Genomic DNA, 19934 nt, shown 5'->3' with positions numbered 1-19934 from the left:
TTGTCCCCATCCAGCTGCCCAGAGCTGAGGGCATGGAGCAGAAACCACAGTGACAAGACATGTTTGTGCCACCCTGCATTTAACCAGCAGCTCCAAAACCAAGGAGACCTTGCCTTGCTGCAGAAAGCAGAACTGTTTGTGGTGGCTTTGGGTGGTCCCAGTGACACAGGTGTCACTGTGTCATTTGGCACACTGCTGTCAGGGTGTGCAACGCACAGCAGCCCAAACTGCAGCTACCAAGGCTGCAAACCCAGTAAAGGTCTCACTGAGATGACTTTAGCCCCACTGGTGGGTGGGCTCAGCAATCCTGCTCCTGCAGGCACACACAGGTTCATGCATTTCCCTCAGGAGCTCGTGGCTGGAGCACATCAGCTCAGGGCTGTGAGCAGGGGCTGTCACGTGGAGCAGCTGCTCTGGGGACACACGGGCCACGTCCCTGTCCTGCAGAAGGAGCCTGCTCTGTGTGAGGCTGCATCCAGGTGGACGTGCTCAGAACAGCTCAGTAAAGATGTGACTCCTGTACATCCAAACAGCTTCTGGCAAACGGTGTCCTGCTGCATTTACCAGCTGGATGGCTCTGGAGTGGCTGTGTCCCTGTGCTGGCTGGCACAGAGCAGGACAGAGCTGGCTGTGCCAGCCCAGCCACCGAGAGCACAGCAGCACACACGGCCCCGGGCAGGGCAGGGCACACAGAGCCCAGGACAGGGCACAGCCCAGGACAGGGCACACAGAGCCCAGGACAGGGCACAGCCCAGGTGTCCCCATTTCCATTCCCAGCTGGAAGACAAAACTTTGGGTTGGAGCTGCAGCCCCAGGGCCCTGCTGGAACACAGGGACACAGGAATGGGGACACAGCCCAGCAGCCCAGCCCCAGGGACACAGGAATGGGGGTACCCCCTTTTCAGAAAGGCTCTTGGCACATCCCTGACTTGCTCCTTCTCTCTGCCCTGGGGCTCAGAGTGTGGCAGGCAGGGATCTGGCCGTGCCCACTGCTCACAGCAGCACTGACAAATACAAGCCAAGGCCTTGCACAAAGCCTGCTCAAAGGAAATACAATTTTCCCCCACAAAACATTCTTTAAGGTTTATCTTAATCTCTTCTTTTCAGTCACTGCATCCCTTGGGAATAAGCACATTAAACCACTGATGATCTGTACAAGCAAGGAAAGGCATTACAGTGCCATTATCAATACAAACCAATTTAAAATCCTTCCAATATTTGGAGAAGAGCTACAGCACTGTTGCAAACAAAATCTCTGATCACTTTTTCAAACAATATTTAATCTGTCCTATAGCCACGGTCTGTAAAAGCTGCATCTGCAAACAAAAAACAGTATGGGACTGAGGCTGTCACTGCAGCTGAGCAAACACTTCCCAGTGTCTCAGATATTCCACTTATTATTCCATTTGCTTGACTCACCAAAACACACTGATGATTATTCCTTGCAGTGCAGGAACCTGGCAGGGTCAGGTGCAGGAAATTCGGGTACAGGAAATTCTCCCTGGCCCCAAGGTGAGGGCCCATGGCCCCAGAGAGCAGAGGACACTTGGGATTCAGTTCTGTTTCCCTGGCAGACCTAGGGACACTGGTTTCAGGCCCGGCTCTGTCCCAAGCCGTGGAGATGAGCTGCAGGGATGTGAGGGAAGGGCAGAGTGGGACAGGAACCCCTGGGCAGAGCCCCCTGAAGCCCTGACCCCGGGGCACGGCTGGCAGGGAGCAGGAGGATGGATGGGGCAGGAGGATGGATGGGGCAGGAGCACGGATGGGGCAGGAGCACGGATGGGGCAGGAGCACGGATGGGGCAGGAGGATGGATGGGGCAGGAGCACGGATGGGGCAGGAGGATGGATGGGGCAGCCCAAGGCTGTGTCCGGGGAGCATCCCCAGCGCTGCCAGCAGGAACAGGAGCGCTGTGAGGCTGCACCCTGCTCCCTGCAGGGCCGGGCACACCGGGCACCCCGGGCACAGCACGGCCCCCCCGGCTCGGGGGTCCCCGCGATGGAGACACAGGGTCAGCGCTGGGGGCAGAGGGAGAGCCCTCCCATCCCGCAGCCAGAGAGGCTCAGGGATTGAAGACAAGGCTTCAAACGCGGTGCAAAGTGCAAGAAGTTGATATAGCAGAGCTCTCTAAGCCCCTGGTTCAGAAGCAGCAACAAGCGTTTCTGCTTGAGAGGGGGAAGGTGTGGCTGGTGGGCACAGGGAGAGCTCCTGCCAGGAGCCCCGGTGTCTGGGGCAGGGGGCAGCACGGATGGCACGGCACGCAGTGGCTGTCGTTCACAGCATTGTGATGTTCACACTGAAATGCCCATTGCTCACCCCCAGCCCCCATGGGCACTGCAGCCCCGAGCAGAGCAGTGGCAGTGCTCCCCTCAGCCCCCCAGCCCCTGCCCCTCAGCCCCTTCCCCTCAATCCCTGCCCCTCAGCCCTGCCCAGCTGCTCCGATGGAACCCAAATTATCTCCAGCACCTCTGGCTATGGCACGGCCTTTTCGGTCAAGGTCATCTTATCCGGGATAATTATGGAAAATACTCATTATCAGAAATAGGTGGGAGGGTGATTTTGTGTGCTCCGGGGATCCCCAAAGCCCAGCCCATCAGCTCGGCTGGCCCAGCGAGAGGGGACGTGCCAGCCCTGCGGGGACAAGGCGTCTCACAGCTTTGGAGATGTGGCCAGGCACCCCCGAGCCTCCCTGCAGCTCCCAGGCAGCTCCTGCACCCTCCAAACCCTTCCCACCTCCAGTGAGAGCAGCAAGGCAGCTGAGCCAGGGGGCTCAGGGTCCCCGGGTGCCTCTGTCCCCTCAGTGCTGCATTCCCAGAGCTGCTGCGTTTGAGGGTGGCAGCAGAGCCACCAAAGCTCCGTGGGCTTTAGCAGGGAGATCTGTGATTGCACATTTGCATGCGGGAGAGAGGATGAGTAATGGCAGCAGGCACGGGGGAGGAATAAGTGAACCTGATTAGCCCACACCTGCACTGCTGCTCTGCCCTTGTCCATATGTTGGTGGGCTTCTTGGGACCCTTCCCTGCAGCCGTGCTCCAGGCCGGGCACGGGAAATGCACCAAGGACAGGGAACTGACGAAGATTTATTTTTGCTGGCCCAGGCACTTGATCACAGTCAGACCTCAGCCATGCGTTCCTTGTTAGGAGTTAGCTGGGCAGACACTTCCTCAGTGCTTTAACCCTTGGGAAATGTTGTTTTCCCCAATCTACAGATCTCAAACACCTCCAGCTTGTTCCAGCCGCAGCGAGCTCTGGGACTCTCCTGCTCTCTGCTCTGAATTAAACACCAGCAGCAGCTGGCACCGGCTCCCCGTGCCCAGCTGCACACAGCAAAGCTCCTGCAGGAGCAGCTCCATGTGCCATGGCACACCTCACCCTCCCAGGATGCAGCCCAGCAGGGACAGAGCCCAGGCACAGCCCAGGCTGGCACGTGGGCATGGGCTCTCCTGGGTCCCTCCTGAGTGTGTGACACAGGACTGGGGCACCAGGCTGGAAAATGTACACAGGGCCAAGCACTGGGGCCTTCACATGAAAATTAGTGCTGTGTGGTGGGTGTAAAATATTCAGGAGGACATTAATAATTTGTAGCAGTACATGTATTTTCTTTCTATTAAAAATGGAACAAGCGTATAAATTATGACAAAAACACAACCCCATGTTTCATGACAGGGTTAGACAATCACATCCTTACTGGTGTAAAAGTGGGGTCAGCCTGGGGTTATTCCAGTGCAACCAGGAGCAGAAAGCTGCCCTGCCATCCTCACCAACACCCCCAGGTGTGCAGGGCTGGGAGCCAGCTCTGCTCCGTGAGCTGCCCTGGGCACAGGGACAGTTCTTCCACAGGAGCTTGGGCTGAGCACATGGGAACCGTAAATAAAATATAGAGAGAGGAGTTTTAGGCAGAAATTGGGCTATTTCAGTCTGTCATTCCATGGAAAAGAGATTCTGAGACTTGTACATATGCACACATATAAACACACTCAGGGAAAGAAGAAATGACAAGCAGAGCAGTAACAACAATAGTCAAAGAGTAATTTGTTCTTAACCTGTTCAAAATAAAAATAACTGGTGAACAAGTTCACTCCTTGGACCATCTGCATCTCATAAACATAAGTTAAAATCCTGACACCATCTGTTCCATTGGAATTTTTATGCCTCACCAATATGCCAGCTCCCAATCCTGCAGCAAGGACAGCAGCCCCCTCACTTACCAACCTCCTGCTGGGGCTGGGCTTTACTGGGAGGGGAACGGCCTGGGGCCAGCTCAGGCACAGCAAACCAGGGGCTTCTGCTCCCCAGCGTGGGGAAGCAGCACCAGCAGCACCCCGGGAGCCCCCACAGCCCCGATGGAAATTTGGGCAGGACACCTGAACAGTAAAATATGAACAGAAAAAAGTCCTCTGGGTTCTTATGGAATACCTTTTGTTCTGCACAGCAGCACCCATTTGCCAACCTGCAGAGTCAGCAGCATGTGCAGCCCTTCCTGAGGGGGATCAGCCATTCCAGAGGGGGATCAGCCCTTCCAGAGGGGGATCAGCCCTTCCAGAGGTGGGATCAGCTATTCCTGAAGGGATCAGCCCTTCCAGAGGGGGCTCAGCCCTTCCTGAGGGGGATCAGCCCTTCCAGGAGGGATCAGCCCTTCCTGAGGAGGGATCAGCCCTTCCAGGAGGGATCAGCCCTTCCAGAGGAGAGATCAGCCCTTCCAGGTGGGATCAGCCTTCCAGAGGTGGGATCAGCTATTCCTGAAGGGATCAGCCTTTCCAGGAGAGATCAGCCCTTCCAGAGGAGAGATCAGCCCTTCCAGGTGGGATCAGCCTTCCAGAGGTGGGATCAGCTATTCCTGAAGGGATCAGCCTTTCCAGGAGAGATCAGCCCTTCCAGAGGAGAGATCAGCCCTTCCAGGTGGGATCAGCCTTCCAGAGGTGGGATCAGCTATTCCTGAAGGGATCAGCCTTTCCAGGAGAGATCAGCCCTTCCAGAGGAGAGATCAGCCCTTCCAGGTGGGATCAGCCTTCCAGAGGTGGGATCAGCTATTCCTGAAGGGATCAGCCTTTCCAGGAGGGATCAGCCTTGCAATGGGGCCCCATCCCCACCACGGTGCAGGTGCAGCCCCTGGCAGCACCCTGTGCCCTGTGCTGGCAGCACCCTGTGCCCTGTGGCTGCCCAGCTCCTCTGCTCCTCTGCCAGGCACCAGCCACACTCCTGCCTGCCTCTGGTCATGGTGACAAACAGATGCTGAGATCCCAGCCTGAGCCAGAGTGGCTGCTGCTGTGAAATCAGGTATAAGTTTGGATTCAATGGCAAAAAATGTCCTGTGAAGTGTCTAAAAAAAACTACTTTGCTAAATTAGCCTAGCAAGATTTATCCCATCTTTTAATTAATCATTACTAGAGAGGTTGTTGAAAGTCTTTGCACATTTTTTATTGGTCCTAGTGGGAAGAAATCCATTTTAAAATGGAAATTAATATAATATCTACATGGCCTTCTTCAGTAATTTTTTTTTTTACTTAGCAATATTGTAGAGTTACAAACCATACATCATGTCCTGTGCTGCCCAGAATCAATTTCTTCACAGAGGAAAACCAGAAATGTGCTCCCTCACCACTGCAGGATATAAAGTGAATGAAGCTGAGGGAGGGAAGAAAGGCAAAACACAACCAAGCAAGTAAATCTTACAGACGTAGCCCATATCCATTTTTTCCTGATCAATGGAACTCTGTAGGCATGTTCACAAAATTTAATTAAGTTCTGTTCCCCAAGAAATCTATGTGCAATGTTTCCCTGCAATTATTTATTTACTGTCTGCCATGTAGCTTTTAGCTTTCCTCGGGAGAATTCTGGATTTCTGCTGCATTTCCATCAGCAGAGGCTGCTTCCAGAGGCTTTGGGGGAGGGTTTGCTCTTCCCTCTCTGCCTGTGGGTTGATTATCCTCTTGCAAAGAAAATCTGGGAATGTTTTTAGACACACTTCAGTGTCATGGAGTCCCAGAACCATGCATGCTTTGGGCTGGAAGGGACATTAAAGCCCAGGCAGTGCCACCCCTGCCATGGGCGGGAAGGGAAGGGAAGGGAAGGGAAGGGAAAGCAGGACCAGCAGCGTTCAGCCAGGGATGCTGTGGAGCCAGGGATGCTGTGGAGCCAGGGCTGCTGGCAGCCAGGCAGGGGCTGGTCCCGTCTGCTGTTGTGGCTCCACAGGCAGAGTGCTCCTGCAGTGAGTCTGTGTGGGGCTGGCACAGCGTGCAGCAGGCATTCCCAGGGGTGGGAACCATCCCATGACAGGAACAGAGCAGCCTCAGCCAGCCCTGGATCCCCTGGCCTATCTGCAGGAACCAAAGAGGCTGAGGAGCTGCTCAGGGAGAGGTGGGCAAATCTGTCACCCTCCCCCAGAGCAGGGCCTGGCTGCCAACGTGCCACCTGCCTCCCTGCAGCCTGCCAGGGACACGTGGGCTGCTGCTGGAGGGAAGGGAGGCAATTATTGACAGTTTCGAGTGGATCAGCTCCAGTCCTTCGAGTCTCAGCACAGCAAGGATTATTAGGGCTTCTTAAACACAGAAAACTTGTGTGAAGTGAAATGATGCTTCCTAGGAACAAGCCAAGTTTTTTGAAGATTTAGAAATGGAAATAAGGTAGAGCAGGGTTTGATCCTCTCCACCAGTGACTTCCACTAGATCTGGCACCTGGGCTCTCCCCAGCCCTGGAGATGTCACTGAGTTGTGAAAATTCTTCCCACACACCAAACTTAAACGAACTCTTCAATCTCTCTGCACGAAATGGCACCTCTTGACTTCTGCCTTCACCTACAGGACTCTAAAGCAGCAGTTTCTTTAATCAAGTCCTTACCAGTGAAAGCATTTTTATCAGCATCCTTATTTAAATACTCTTTGTCTACACAAGGAAAGGCATAGAAGGTTTCTGTCTGCAGACTCTGCTCTGAGGGAAGGGAGTGATTTAATCCTCACATAATACAAGTGCATTGACTTGAGAGAATAGAGGGTTTGTTCTCCTGAATGCTCACAAATTAATGAAATCAAGAATACCTGGAGACTGCTCTTCTCCCAGCTAGAAAGGAGAGGTTTTGCATCCTGGTAATGGTGGCCGTGCCAGGGAGAGCAAAGCCACACATGGGCTGGGTTAAACAGTGCCCAGGGGAGTTCCGCAGGCCTGGGGACAAAACCTCTCTCACCAGGACACTGTGGCTCAAGAGGTGATGGCAGGATTGAGGCAAAGTCACCGTGTGCAGTGCTGGCAGGAGGGGTCAGGCAGAGCACTGGGGTTAAAGCAGGGCCAGGGCAGTGCCCGTCCCTGCGCTGGCACTGCCGGGAGGTTTGGATCCCCATCCCTGGAGTGTCCCAGGAAGGGCTGGAGGTGGCATTCGGGGCTCTGGGGACAGGGTGGGACAGGGCACAGCTGGGACTTGCTGGGCTGGGAGGGCTTTGCCAGCCTCAGGGATCCCGGGATTCTGGGACTCTGTGATAGCTTGTCACAGTCAAACTCCTGAGACTGAAGGAACCCAAGTTCCAAGAAGTTTTCAGCAACATTTTTCCGCCAGTGACCTCTAAGGCAGCCCAGCTGCTGTTAAGCAAAGCACATTAAACACATTCCCTGTGTCACAACGAGAGATTCACCATGGCAGCCTTTGCAATTAGCCAGCCCCGTGGGAGCACACGCTGCCAGGGCAGAGCTGCACGAATGCTGGGCCAGCTCTGCACTGGGGAGCTGCTGCAGCTCTGCTGGGCTCAGCACAAACCCTGCCATTAGCCCGAGCTCCTCAGAGCTGCTCTTCTGACTCTAAAAACCATCAACAAGAAAAGGCATCAATAATATAATAAATGGCATTATTTATGCATAAAAATTACGTTACCACTGACCACCACTGGACCATTAATTCAGAAACAGAATTCCCTCTGCAATTCCACAGGAGGACAATGGTCATTTATTTTCCCCACAATTATGCTGTAACATCAAACCAAAGGAAAAAGCACCAGGCAGCCTCTTGAGGCCCAGCTCCCTGCACTGACTGATGGTCAGGAGAGACAACCAAAGAAAAGCAAAGCCAACATTTAGAACAAGCAGTAACTCCTCAAATTCCTTGTGGTTGATTTTGGCACGTTAGAACAAGGGGGTTTGAGACCTTCAGTGAGGCACCTCAGTGTTTCCCCTACACTCAGCTGCCACACGGCAACACACTGAGGCAATGGCACTGAGAGAGAAAATCCTGCTCCAGCTGTCTGTGAGAGCCCCGTCATGGCTCCTGCTGGTAGATTTAGTGTAAGTGGTGGTCAAAAATCACATTTTTACCGGAGCATCAAAGGGCAGATTTGCAATAAGCCATGTTCACCTCCCTGCCTCGGGATCAGCCTCTGAGATCCTTCAAGGGACCAGTGCTGGACTTGCCCACAGCAGTGAAAGCTCTGAGAGAAATCCAGTGACAGTCCCTTTGCAGGAGCACAAACACGTTCCCAAGATCTCTGGTGGTGTGGTCTTTCCTCACTCAAGATTTGCTTGGAGTTTTTGGCTTTGGAAATATTTAAAGTGCAAAATTCAGTCAAAATCAGCATGTTCCACTGGGTTCTATTTCAGCCTGATTTAATTCCACTGTAAAAATACACTCTGATTCAGATTGATGGAAATTCGATCTGAAGTCCTGAAATGAGTCTCCTCCAAAATATGCAGAGAGGATTTTTTTTCTCTAAACTCGGCTTTGAGGCCCTGGCCAAAGCCTGAACCAGGAGGGCAGTGCTGGTCTGCTCCCAGCTGCAGCCCCTGCTCAGACCCGGGCTGGGGGCGTCCCTCAGGCTGCTGCGCCCTCCTGACTGTTCCAGGAACACTCCCAGAGCTCAGGAGCATCCTCCTCCTTGGGATTTATTGTTTGGGGATGTTGTACTCACTTTCCAACATCACAGCAGCAGGATTGCCAGGATGGATTGCAGACCAGGATGGCCAGACTTCTCCTCACTTTGTTTCTGGCAGAGGAATTTTTCAGCGGCCCTAACAGCTAATCAATGAGCTCCTGGAAATCGTTAATCACGTCGTTAGGAGAGTCACAGGCAGTGCAGGGAAATCTGTAACAGGACTGATGTATGAGCAGCTCCTGGATGGGAAGGACATGAGCGAGAGTCGATAGAGAGGGGTCAGCAGGGGCACCCTCCAACTGACCAATTTACATTTGTGGGCATTTCAACCCAGCCTGGACCAGCTACGGAAATGCAAAACAGCGCTAACAGCTCCAGACTTCTCACTCTGCTTCAAACGCTGCTGGACAGCTGACTTAGCAAGCTGCTTTGGGGAAACTAAGGAAAACAGCCCAGCCAGGGCTCTGCTGGGCATTCCCTACTCCATTCACTCAGCCCCTGCTAGAGAGATAAAGCCAAGGGACAGTCACTCCAGGGGACAGTCACTCCCAGGGACAATCACTCCCAGGGACAATCACTCCAGGGGACAGTCACTCCCAGGGACAATCACTCCAAGGGATGCTTGCTCCAGAAGCCATAGAGCCATGGAACCATGGAATGGGTTGGGTTGCAAGCCCTGTTCTCCACACCCTGGTGAAAAGTGCCTCTGTGTAAGCCCAGAGTGCTGGGAAGGCTCAGCCGGGCCCACGAGCCTGGGAGCACGCCAGGCTCCTGCACTGGGCCAGGAAGGGACACGTCACCCCAGCACTGGGCTCCTGTACCACCCTGAGTCCTCAGAGCGGCCCTGGGTGAAGCCAGGAGGTGTTCCAGGTGTTCAGCTCTTCCCAAATCATCCCCACAGCACCCTCCCCTACCGAGGAGTTCTGCAGCTTCAGCTCCTCTGTCCCTTTAGCACTGGGAGCAGCGTTAGGAGGCCCAGTAATGGCAGCAATGTTTGAGTGTAATTCAGAATTAACTCGAGTACATCTGAAAGTAGCAGGGCAATCACTGCCACAGGATTCTTGGGTCTGGCCAGCTCAGGCAGCATTACACCTCAGTGACAATTGAAGTGACTCCACCAAGCCTAAACCACTTTAGTCTATTTTCTTCTTTCATAAAAAATACAATTTTGAGCAAGAAAGCTCAAAGAAAAAAGGGATCTTCTTTCTGTGTGCAAAGATGTAATTTAGATTATCCTTCGTGTCTCCGTATTTACTGTACGTTAGCCTTGAACTTGAAAAGCCGAAGAAAAAAAAAGAGGAGAAACTGAGAAAATATTGTGGTTACAAAATTAAACAAATCCAGGATGGCTGGACAGAAAAAAAACAACCTGCTGCAAGGAAGTGTTTGTCTGTGTGCACAATATGTTGCTGGTGTTTATTGAACGGCAAATGCCGGGCCGTGTTTTCTCATTTGCACTCCTTCACTCTTTCTGATTCTGTTTTCCTGAGAGCCACAGCTACATTTCAGCAAACTCTGGAAGGGGCCAGCCCTCACCAGGCTGAAGGAGCCGCAGAAGGGGCTGCAGGGAGCCCTCCCAGCCCTGCCCAGGGAATGGCTCACCCCGGGGCAGCAGAGCGGGCATTGCCATGCCCACACCCTGCCTGGCACACTGCTGCTTCCAGCACAGCAAACCCTGCTCAGCTGCCACACGGGGCTGCGGGACCTCGTGTGCTGCTCCTGGCACACGGCCAGCTCAAGGCTGCACTTCCAAATACATTGATTTTTTTCCCCCCTAAATGCCAGCTCTCCTTGGTTAATCCGTTAGTCACTGTGGTCTTTTTCCGGATCACAGAGCAGCAGCAGCAGCACAGCCGTGCCTCCCGTCCCTCCCCGCTGGCCCTGTGGCAGCGTCGGTGGCTGGGGACAGCCAGGATGTGCCCAGAGCTGTGCCCACGGCCAGGCCCTGGCTGCACCGGCCCCACGGGGTGTTTCCAGTGCCCCTGGCACTCCAGTGCCCCTGGCACGCTGCCCTCCTGGCACCTTGGGAAGGGAGGGAACACACAAACTGCAGGCCACAACCCGCTGGGCACGGCTGCAGGCAGTGCTGGTTTATCTCCTCAGCCACAGAGCCCTTCCTTCCCCAGAGCCACGGACAGAGGGACAGGGGGACAGGGGGACAGGGGGACAGAGGGACAGAGAGACAGTGGGACAGGGACAGAGGGACAGAGGGACAGAAGGACTGAGGGACAGAGGGACAGAGGGACAGAGGGATAGGGGGACAGAGGGACAGAGGGACAGGGGGACAGAGGGACAGAGGGACAGGGGAACAGGGGGACAGAGGGACTGAGGGATAAAGGGATAGAGGGACAGGGGACAGAGGGATGGAGAGACAGGGGGACAGAAGGACTGAGGGACAGAGGGACAGGGACAGAGGGACAGAGGGACAGGGGGACAGAGGGACAGGGACAGAGGGACAGGGACAGAGGGACAGAGGGACAGGGGGACAGAGGGACAGGGACAGAGGGACAGAGGGACAGGGGGACAGGGGGACAGGGGAACAGAGGGACAGAGGGACACGGCTCCTCCTTGGCAGCAGCCTGCCTGGCTGCCGTGCAGCTGCTGGGCCAGGGGCTGTCCCCATGGCTGGAGGCGCTTGGAGCAGGGGGACAGGTGTGGACAGACACGTGGCAGTGCACGAGGGTCACACCCGAGGGTCACTGAGCGCTGGGCAGACACAGGCCAGGAGCCAAAGCCATCCTTGCTGCCTCCCCAACGTCACTTTCTGTACATTGTTAGAACAAACTCTGAGCCCTAAATCCAGCCGAGTCTTTTGTCCAGTTTTGCTTTGCTTGCTCACTGAGCAGCAGATTCTTGGCCTAATCTGACAATCACATTTGACACAACTGGTTTCCAATAAATAACAGCTTTTTTCATCTATGGAATAACTCTAATCAACAACTCTGCAGGTTTTTCAGTCTGCCCTGACAAACTGGGAGAGCAAAAAAGCTTGGAGCAAGGTCCTTCAGCCATGAACAGACTGACAGACCTGGCTGGTGGCAGCCCCAGCACCTGCAGATGATCATCCTGGTGAGAGGGTTTGCTTTGGCAAGAGGAACCAGAGGCACCGATGATGACAATAATTACCTGGAAACAGAAACATCTCCTGTCAGCAGGGAAGAAGCTTGCATTATTCATTGGATTAGACTTCATTTTGCTCACTTTGGGGTCATTTTGATCTTCACTGATTTGAAACCAGACAGAAGCAGCTCCTGGACCATGTGACAGTATTGGTTTAAAGAGAACTGGGAGATGTTCCTCTCCCACATCTTGCCCGTTTGACAGCACAGCTGTGGGTGTCACTGTGCAAAGACTGCTCCATTTTGTGAGTCAAATTTCTGCCACACAATGAATTTATGAGTCAGTGGTAGGCACATCAGTATGGGATCCTTTAGCTCAGCCACACATGCACAGTGACAGGCCCCAGCTGGCTGCAGCAATCCCAAATGGATCCTGCTGTAAAGCAGACACCAGGATTATCCCCAGGAATGGTGTCCAAGGGACAGGCATCGGGGAATCTCACCTGACATTTCTCCTTCCTCCTGCACGTCCCCACCCAAGAGGATTCATCTGTTTATCCCAGGACACTCTGAAGCCTACTTCACCAACATCTCTGCCCATCAGCCTCCTGCCAGCAGCTGCAAGGCACACCTGGGCAGCTCCTGCACAGAGCGAGGTGGGGCCCAGCATCTCCACGGTCCCAGAGGGAGCAGAGCCAGCACTGGGCCTGCAGGAGCATCATTCATCCATCCTTGGCTTCCAGAGCTACAGCACCAGCAACATCTCACCGCTTCCTTTGCACATCTGCAGTGCCTGGAACGCTCCCTGTGTGCAGCTGTGAAAGGGCCAGTGCAAGGAAAGGCTCCACCAAATCAGAGAAACCATCCTGACTGTCAGCCTCTCTCAGAGAGAGATGGGACACGGCTCCAGGGTGCTGGGGAATAGCCACGTGAGATGGGGCTGGCAGGCAGTTTCATGCCGTGCCATGCCATGCCTGGCCGTGTCCCTGAGGTCCCAGCTGCCCGCAGGCACAGGCACACACACCCGCTGTGGCACGGCGCTGCTGGCAGAAGCTCAGGCCCTGTCCCTTCCCACGCCGCTGTTCTGCTCTCCTGGCAGTCCCAGCAGCCACGCTCACGGTGCCACCCCAGGGCTGGCACAGCTGTGGGACTGGGAGGAGGCAGAGTGCTGGTTGGTGCTGCCACGGCCCAGGAACGGGGCCAGGCTCTGGGGGGCTGAGCCAGCCCGGCCGCTGTCACAGCCCCCGCCCCCAACACCACCAGATGTCACCAGATGTTCACACACACTTTCAGTTCATCACATTATAAAGGCTGAAAACAGGCGAAATGAAGACCCGAGCAGAGGCTGTTCACCCTCTTCAAAAATGAGAGAGCTTGGAGATGAGGTTTTACTTTAAGATCATTCAAGCAATAGTGGGGGGAACCCATAAAATGGTCCTGGTCAGAAATCCATAGCCAGTAGAAAATTTAAGGAAATGTCTTTGGTATAGGAGAAGCCAGAGGGAAAGGAAATGCATGAGCAGCCCCTCAGCTCTCACCCCCCTCTCCTCCTGCGAGCAGGAGCCTGGCAGTGCCCCGTGCCCACCCCCGTGCCACCCCCACGGGAGCTGTGTCACTGCACTGCGCAGGGGTGGCTCTGCTGGCCCATGCCAGCCTGTCCCCAAGCCCTGCCTCGGCCCATGGGGGGCTGGCTGGAGCCTGGCTGTGCCCCTGCTGTGCCCCTGCCCCGGGCGCTCCTCAGCAAACAGCTCGGGGCTGGCAGCGCCAGGCTGAGCCTGGGCGTGGGGCTGGCAGTGCCAGGCTGATCCTGGGTGTGGGGCTGGCAGTGCCAGGCTGATCCTGGGTGTGGGGCAGGCAGTGCCAGGCTGATCCTGGGCACGGGCTGGCAGTGCCAGGCTGATCCTGGGCTCGGGGCTGGCAGCGCCAGGCTGATCCTGGGCACGGGGCTGGCAGTGCCAGGCTGATCCTGGGTGTGGGGCTGGCAGTGCCAGGCTGATCCTGGGCGTGGGGATGGCAGTGCCAGGCTGATCCTGGGCACGGGCTGGCAGTGCCAGGCTGATCCTGGGCTCGGGGCTGGCAGTGCCAGGCTGATCCTGGGCACGGGCTGGCAGTGCCAGGCTGATCCTGCAGGGCTCGCCTCCCCCACAGGAGCACTGTCTGTCTCGAACAGCCCCTAAGAGCACCGGAACGGCCCCGAGGGACAAAGGGCCATGCAATATTGATGGGGCAGTGCTCCGCCGGCACACGCTGTACCGTGTGAGAGCTGCTCAGCTCACACCCCCTCCCCTCCATCTCAGCCACTTTCAGATGGATTAGAACACGAAAAATGCTCTTTATCGTTGTGCCAACCACAGGCATTTTCCTCCCCAGTGCTATTTGGAGCATACAATGTGCTTGGTGTATTGAAACACCACTCCTCCCTGTATTCTTCCTTCTTTGGAACTAATCATCCATTTCCAGCCAGGAAGATTTCCTCCAACAGGCCTTTCACAGGAGCTCCTGAGCAGCCCTGCAAAGACCACCTCTGCCTCTGCCTCCTCAGTTGTGTTAGACACCTCCCAGGTTCAGGCCCATTGACCTGCTCACAGCAGCTCCATGATTAATGCTTACACAGGCACAGCTGGCAGCATCTAAAGAGATAATTACGGCTCAGCAGCTGCAGAGGAGATGCCATGTTCCACTGCAAAGCCAGATGTCAATTTTATTGGTCCTCAAAGTTTCAGATGAAAGGCTTTGGGACAATAGGAGTGGAATTATTTCAGGAGATTTGGAGAGGGAGCTCCTTTGCTGCAGGTGAATTGTGGAGCCTGCTGTCAGGTCAGCCCTGAGCATGGGCCAGGGAAGATCCACAGCTGGAGCTCCATGGCAGCAGCACCAGCACCAGGCAGAACTGAACCACTCGGGCTGGGACAAGAAAGGGTCATCTGGCACCACAGCCACGGCTTTGGCTTTTCCCTGGGGAAGGACCCTCTGAAAAATCCACCTCTGAAACTGCAGCAGTGTCAAAACCCCACAAAACCCACCAGAGCCAAATCCTGCTGAACTGGATAGGAATCTTTCCAGGAACTTCAATTGGATTTAACTGATGAGAGAAGATTTTGTGACACCCGCTATGGACTTTCATTCTCCAAAATTTCTACAGTACCTCTCCTCTTGGTCCCTACCCTGGCTGAAGTGATGTGGGAGCAGTGTGCAATCCTTTAAGGTAAAAATTTCAGAAATATGAAAATCAGGAGTCTGTTTTACTAATTTAGGGAAAGCCTATGTTCATCCTCTCTTCAATTAGCAGAGATCATTGTGCCTATAAAGAACTTATGTTTTTTCCTTATTTTAAATAGAAATGCCAGCACAATTTTTCTAATCCATTCCTTTACCTACATTAATTCTCCTCTTAGAACTTGTACAAGACACTGTAATTTCAAGCAGAAGCTTCTTAATAACACAAATCATCTATCCCTGTTGGAATATAAGCAGATCCATGACCTTAGAACTATTTTGCTAAGAAATCCAGCTAGAAAACTAATTTTAAGTAAATCTACAGATGTCAAAAACCCAGATGGCTTTTCAGGATGCTAACTTAAGCTTCATTGCATAAGCAGATTAGGGCTGCCTGTTGAGCCCCACACAAGGGTAGATGGCACTGAATCCATGGAGTTACACCCAAGCTGTTCACTTCCTGATGCATCTTCCATCAAAAACTTTTGTCAGCTCCCCACACCAGGAGCCTGCTCACTGTGAGCACCACACCCAGGGTGGCACCTCTGCGTTCTCCCTCCATCCCTCTGTCCCTGTGTCCCTCTCTCCCTCTGTCCCTCCACCCCAAGGCCACCAGCCAAAGCAGCAGCTGGCTACACTGATGGATGGGGCAATTGTTCCATCCTTCGTCCTCCTCAAATGAAAATGGAGGCAAACAGCCTCATGAGCCTCTCAAATGTTTTGGCACAGCAGAAGTGGAAGGATTTTCTGGTGCAGACTCGCGGGATCCAGATTACCCCGGTGTTACCACTGGTAACCAGGCTGAGTGAGCCCTTGAGCACTCCAGCTCAGGGCAGCGAGCAGCGCGGCTCCGATGTGGCTGCAGGAAGCAGGGCACACACTTCTCCTGGAGAGGACACTCGCTTTTCCACGGGCGTGTTGCGTAACGAGGCCCAGCCCCTGCCCCTCTCTGCTCCGAGCCTCATTCCAGAGCGCAGCAGCCGCCTCTGAGAGCGCCCCGCTGAAACGCGGCCAGAGGGATGGAATTGTGTTTTCCCCTCCCTGCGTGGAAGCGTGTCAGCGCTGCTGACAGATGGCTCGGCCGCCTGTGCCTGGTGATTACCAAGCCTCTATTACCTTTGCAAAGTGAATCCCAGCCGAAGGTTTTCTGTAATGAGTTTCGCAGCGTTTGCGCGCTCGGTTCGTGTCCCACACGTCCCGGGCAGCGTGCGAGGCAGCCGGTGCTGATTTACAGCGCCAGAGGCACCGCGTCCTCCGGGCACAGGCACGGCGCTTTCGGCAGTCTGTGCTGCCACCTAGCCAGGCCCGGCCCGCCCAGCTCAGCCCCGCCGCACCTGCACGGCCCCACGGCAATGTGTCCCCCCGGACCCGAGCGCGGCCCGGGGCTGCGGGCACGGGGCCGGCGCTCCCGGGAACGCTCGGTCGGCGGCACGGCAGCCGCGGCTCTCCCCCGCGCCGCCGGTACTTACGGTAGAAGACATATTCGGTGTAGCTGGACCAGACCTTGTCGTCTGTGTACTGGTTGACGAAGGAAGCCGTCACCGAGGAGTTACAGGCCACCATGTGGAATCCACACTCGGACAACATGTCAAAAGCCCTCTCCAGGTGCTTGAACTTGAGATAAAACCTGGAGGTGTACCTTTCTGGAGCCCTGTCCGGGTCTCTGCTTTCATTCAAACTTTCTCCAAAAACCTCTTTGACCAAAGAAATCCTTCCACAAACCAAAATCCTTGGGACCCTCCTGAATTTGGCATCTGCTTGGCTCTCCCTGCCAATAGTGCACGAGCCACGGTAGCCGATGGTGATGAATCCCCACTTGCGGTCTGGCGGGAGGAGCGACGAGGGGGGGCATATTCTGGAGTCACTGCCCTGGGACACCTCTTCGTAGTCGCTGTGGCAATAATCATCAGGGCTTTGCTTGTTGTCATCGGGAGTCAGGAGCTTGACCAAGTCCGGGAGCTGGAAGTACTCAGCCTCCCTCCTGAGCCTTCCCCTCTCTGGGAAGTGGTCGGGCAGAACCACTTGTTTGTCCCTGAGATAGTCCAGAATATAGCGGAACAGGAAACCATCTCTGTCGATGAAGAATCTTCCCTTGGAGTCCTTGGCCAGATCGTTGGCCGTGTCTCTCTTTGGGGTGAACATTTTCCAGAGCAGGGAGTGAGGGGTGCCAACCAAGGTGGAGTGGCGAGTGAAGTAAACCTGGCCGCCCACGTTGAGCTCCACCACCTCGGGGAAGGAGTGCAGCCCCGTGCCCTGCTCCCGGGCAGGAAGGTAAGTCCTGCAGTTGCCACTCAGAGCCATTGTAGTTGAAACTGGAAATCAGCAGCACGGAGAAGCAGGACTATCAATCACATCAGAGGGTAGAATAAAGCTCCCAACATTAAGAAGAAACAAGTGGGAAATGAGAAGTGAGAAAATAAAAGCAGCCAAAAGGATTGTTTAAAAGAAAAATTGGAATTGTCCATGAGTGACAGTGTGGCAGAAGTGGTTTATACACTGAGCCACGGAGGCTGGAGGCTGGAGAGCAATCACCTCATGACATGCAATCACATCATCAGATCTTCCAACAAAGCCATCAAAATCAAGGTCAAGCCAAGCCAATGGTCCTTCACAGGTCTGTGAAAAGGGAAAAAAACCAAGGCACAAATTACTCTTCTAAGCATCACAGCTGCTGCAACAGAGAAAAGCAGAGCAGTTTGTAGAGCCAAGCTAAATCTGCTAAATAGGTCTCTTTTTTTTGGCAAGTTCTACACTTCTATTTCACAAGTATTCATCAATGGAAGGGCTACATATGACTCCACTGTTTAAAAGAAACTGCATATTTCATCTTTAAAGAAACAACTAAATTAGACATGCACATGAGGGAACAAGAACGGGGAGTCTTACCTTGGTTACAATTAATGCATAGCTCTTGTAAAGAAAACCAAAATGTCAAGACACTCAGAACACACATACAGGCACACAGGGTCCGGGTAGTGTGAATCCGATCCCAGCAAGGGACAGCAAAGGCAAGAGAAGTGCTCTTAGCAGCATCCACGGAGGTCTCAAGTGTTAAACCGAGTCACAGGGAAGTTAACCGTGGCGGGTGACGAGGAAACCAGTACATACAGCACGGCGGAAGAAAATAAATAAATAAACAAACAAATAAATTAAATAATTCCCGAGTGGATGCGCTGGGCTGGGGGAGCGGGAGGGCAGCGGGGGCGCGTCCGCCGGCCCCGATGACTTGCAGAAAGCCCGCAGCCTGCGCTAGGCACTGCCGGGCTCCGGCGGCTCCCGCGGCGGCAGCGCGGCCGGCGGCTCCCCCATGGCCCGCCGGGACCGCCGGCACCGCCGGGGCCGCCCCGCCCGCCGGGCTCCGCGGGGCTCCGCCGGGCTCCGCCGGGCAGCGCCGGGCAGCGCCGGGCTCCGCCGGGCTCGGGCACTGGCGAGCGCAGCAGGACGCGCGCAGCGCCGGGCAGCACCGCGGACAGCAGCAGCACCGCGGACAGCGCCGGTCACCGCCTCGCCCGGGCCGGGCCGGGCTGCGCTGCCGCCCGCGGCTCTCCGCCCGAGTTGCGGTGCAGTCCCTCCCGCTCCGTCCCCTCGGCCGGCAGCGCCCGACCTGTGCCCGCCCGCAACGTGCCTGTCCCGGCTGCGCGGGGTCCCAGCGGCGATGCGGGCCGGCAGCGCGGGCGCTCCCGGTGCGCGCGGCCGCGGCTGCCGGGCAGGACCGGGACTCGCTCCCGCTGCCGCCGCTCCTCATCTCCCCGGAGCCGGCAGGGAGGGGACCCGCCGCGGGGCGCGGGAGGGAGGAGGAGGGACCGGGGGCGGCTCCGGCGGTGCGGAGGACCCGCTCTGCTTGTGGGTCTCTAACGGGAAGAGCCGCGGGCGCGCCGGCACCGCCACCTCGTGTCCGTCCCCGCGGCTGGCCCGGGCGCTGCGGGCACGGAGAGAGGAGCCGGCATCCCGGCGGCAGCCGAAACCCAGCGGAGCAGCTGCGGGAGCGGCTGCCCGGAGCACCCACACTGCCGGGAGTCCGCGGGAACGGGGCAGCACAGCCCCGTGACAGCTCACACCACTTCTGGGCAAAAACACTCTTCTCGGAATGATAACGTATGAGAAAAGAAAGCCTTTTACTCAAACGTTGACTAAAAGCTTTAGAGTGAAGTCTCTGTGTGACGGAGTCACCATGCAGGAGTAGTTTTTGCTGACTGCACTTAAGTCCTCAGATTCACTGAATATTCTGAGTTGGAAGGGTCAAGGATCATGGAGTCCAGCTCTTAAATAAATCCACACGGGGATTGAATCCACTGCCTTGGTGTATTAGCACCAGCTGAGGCTGCAGATACTTCAGTGAGATTCTTCTAAAAACATGGCAATAATTTAAAACAAAATAGCCAAAAAGAATAATTTTCAAGGCTAAGACAGAAAATCATTACTTGTGTACCTACAGACTTTTCAAATTAAATCTGAGAGCTGAACAGTTAATCAACCTTGATTTTTACCTTAATTCATTAATTCTAAGCAACTGCTGCACTGCTGAACAGTTCAGGATTCTCATTTTCAAACCAGCAGAGTCTGGGGCCACTACAGGGTGTGCTGGTTGTGCCTCAGAAAAGCCCAAGTCCTGCATCCTGCCTTTGTGGCTCCGCAGAGCAGCTGAAGCAGTGCAGGTCAAGTGCTCCGTAACCCCTGCACAGAGGATTTAAAGGTGGGATGTGAGATCATGTTCACTTAAATGTCTTCATTACTTTTTTAAGAGCCTGGTGCAGTCAGTGCAGACAGGATTTAACATCTGCATGACCAGCCAGAGAGATGACAGCTGCCTC

General features: G+C 55.0%; 1 protein-coding gene across 1 annotated transcript in view; it reads right to left on the bottom strand.

The window, feature by feature from the left end:
- Positions 1-17424, bottom strand: part of KCTD16 (potassium channel tetramerization domain containing 16) — a 57246-nt gene extending 39822 nt beyond the window's left edge. The window contains exon 1 of the mRNA XM_041489996.1: positions 16593-17424. Within this exon, the coding sequence (XP_041345930.1) occupies positions 16593-17424 (832 nt within the window). The remainder of the gene's footprint in view (positions 1-16592) is intronic.
- Between the last annotated feature and the right edge of the window lie 2510 nt (positions 17425-19934).

Source organism: Pyrgilauda ruficollis, unplaced genomic scaffold (assembly GCF_017590135.1).
Source record: "Pyrgilauda ruficollis isolate IOZ18807 unplaced genomic scaffold, ASM1759013v1 scaffold97, whole genome shotgun sequence".
In the NCBI taxonomy this organism is placed as follows: Eukaryota; Metazoa; Chordata; class Aves; order Passeriformes; family Passeridae; genus Pyrgilauda; species Pyrgilauda ruficollis.
Note: the sequence above shows the minus strand (reverse complement) of the source record. Positions and strands in the feature narration are given on the sequence as shown.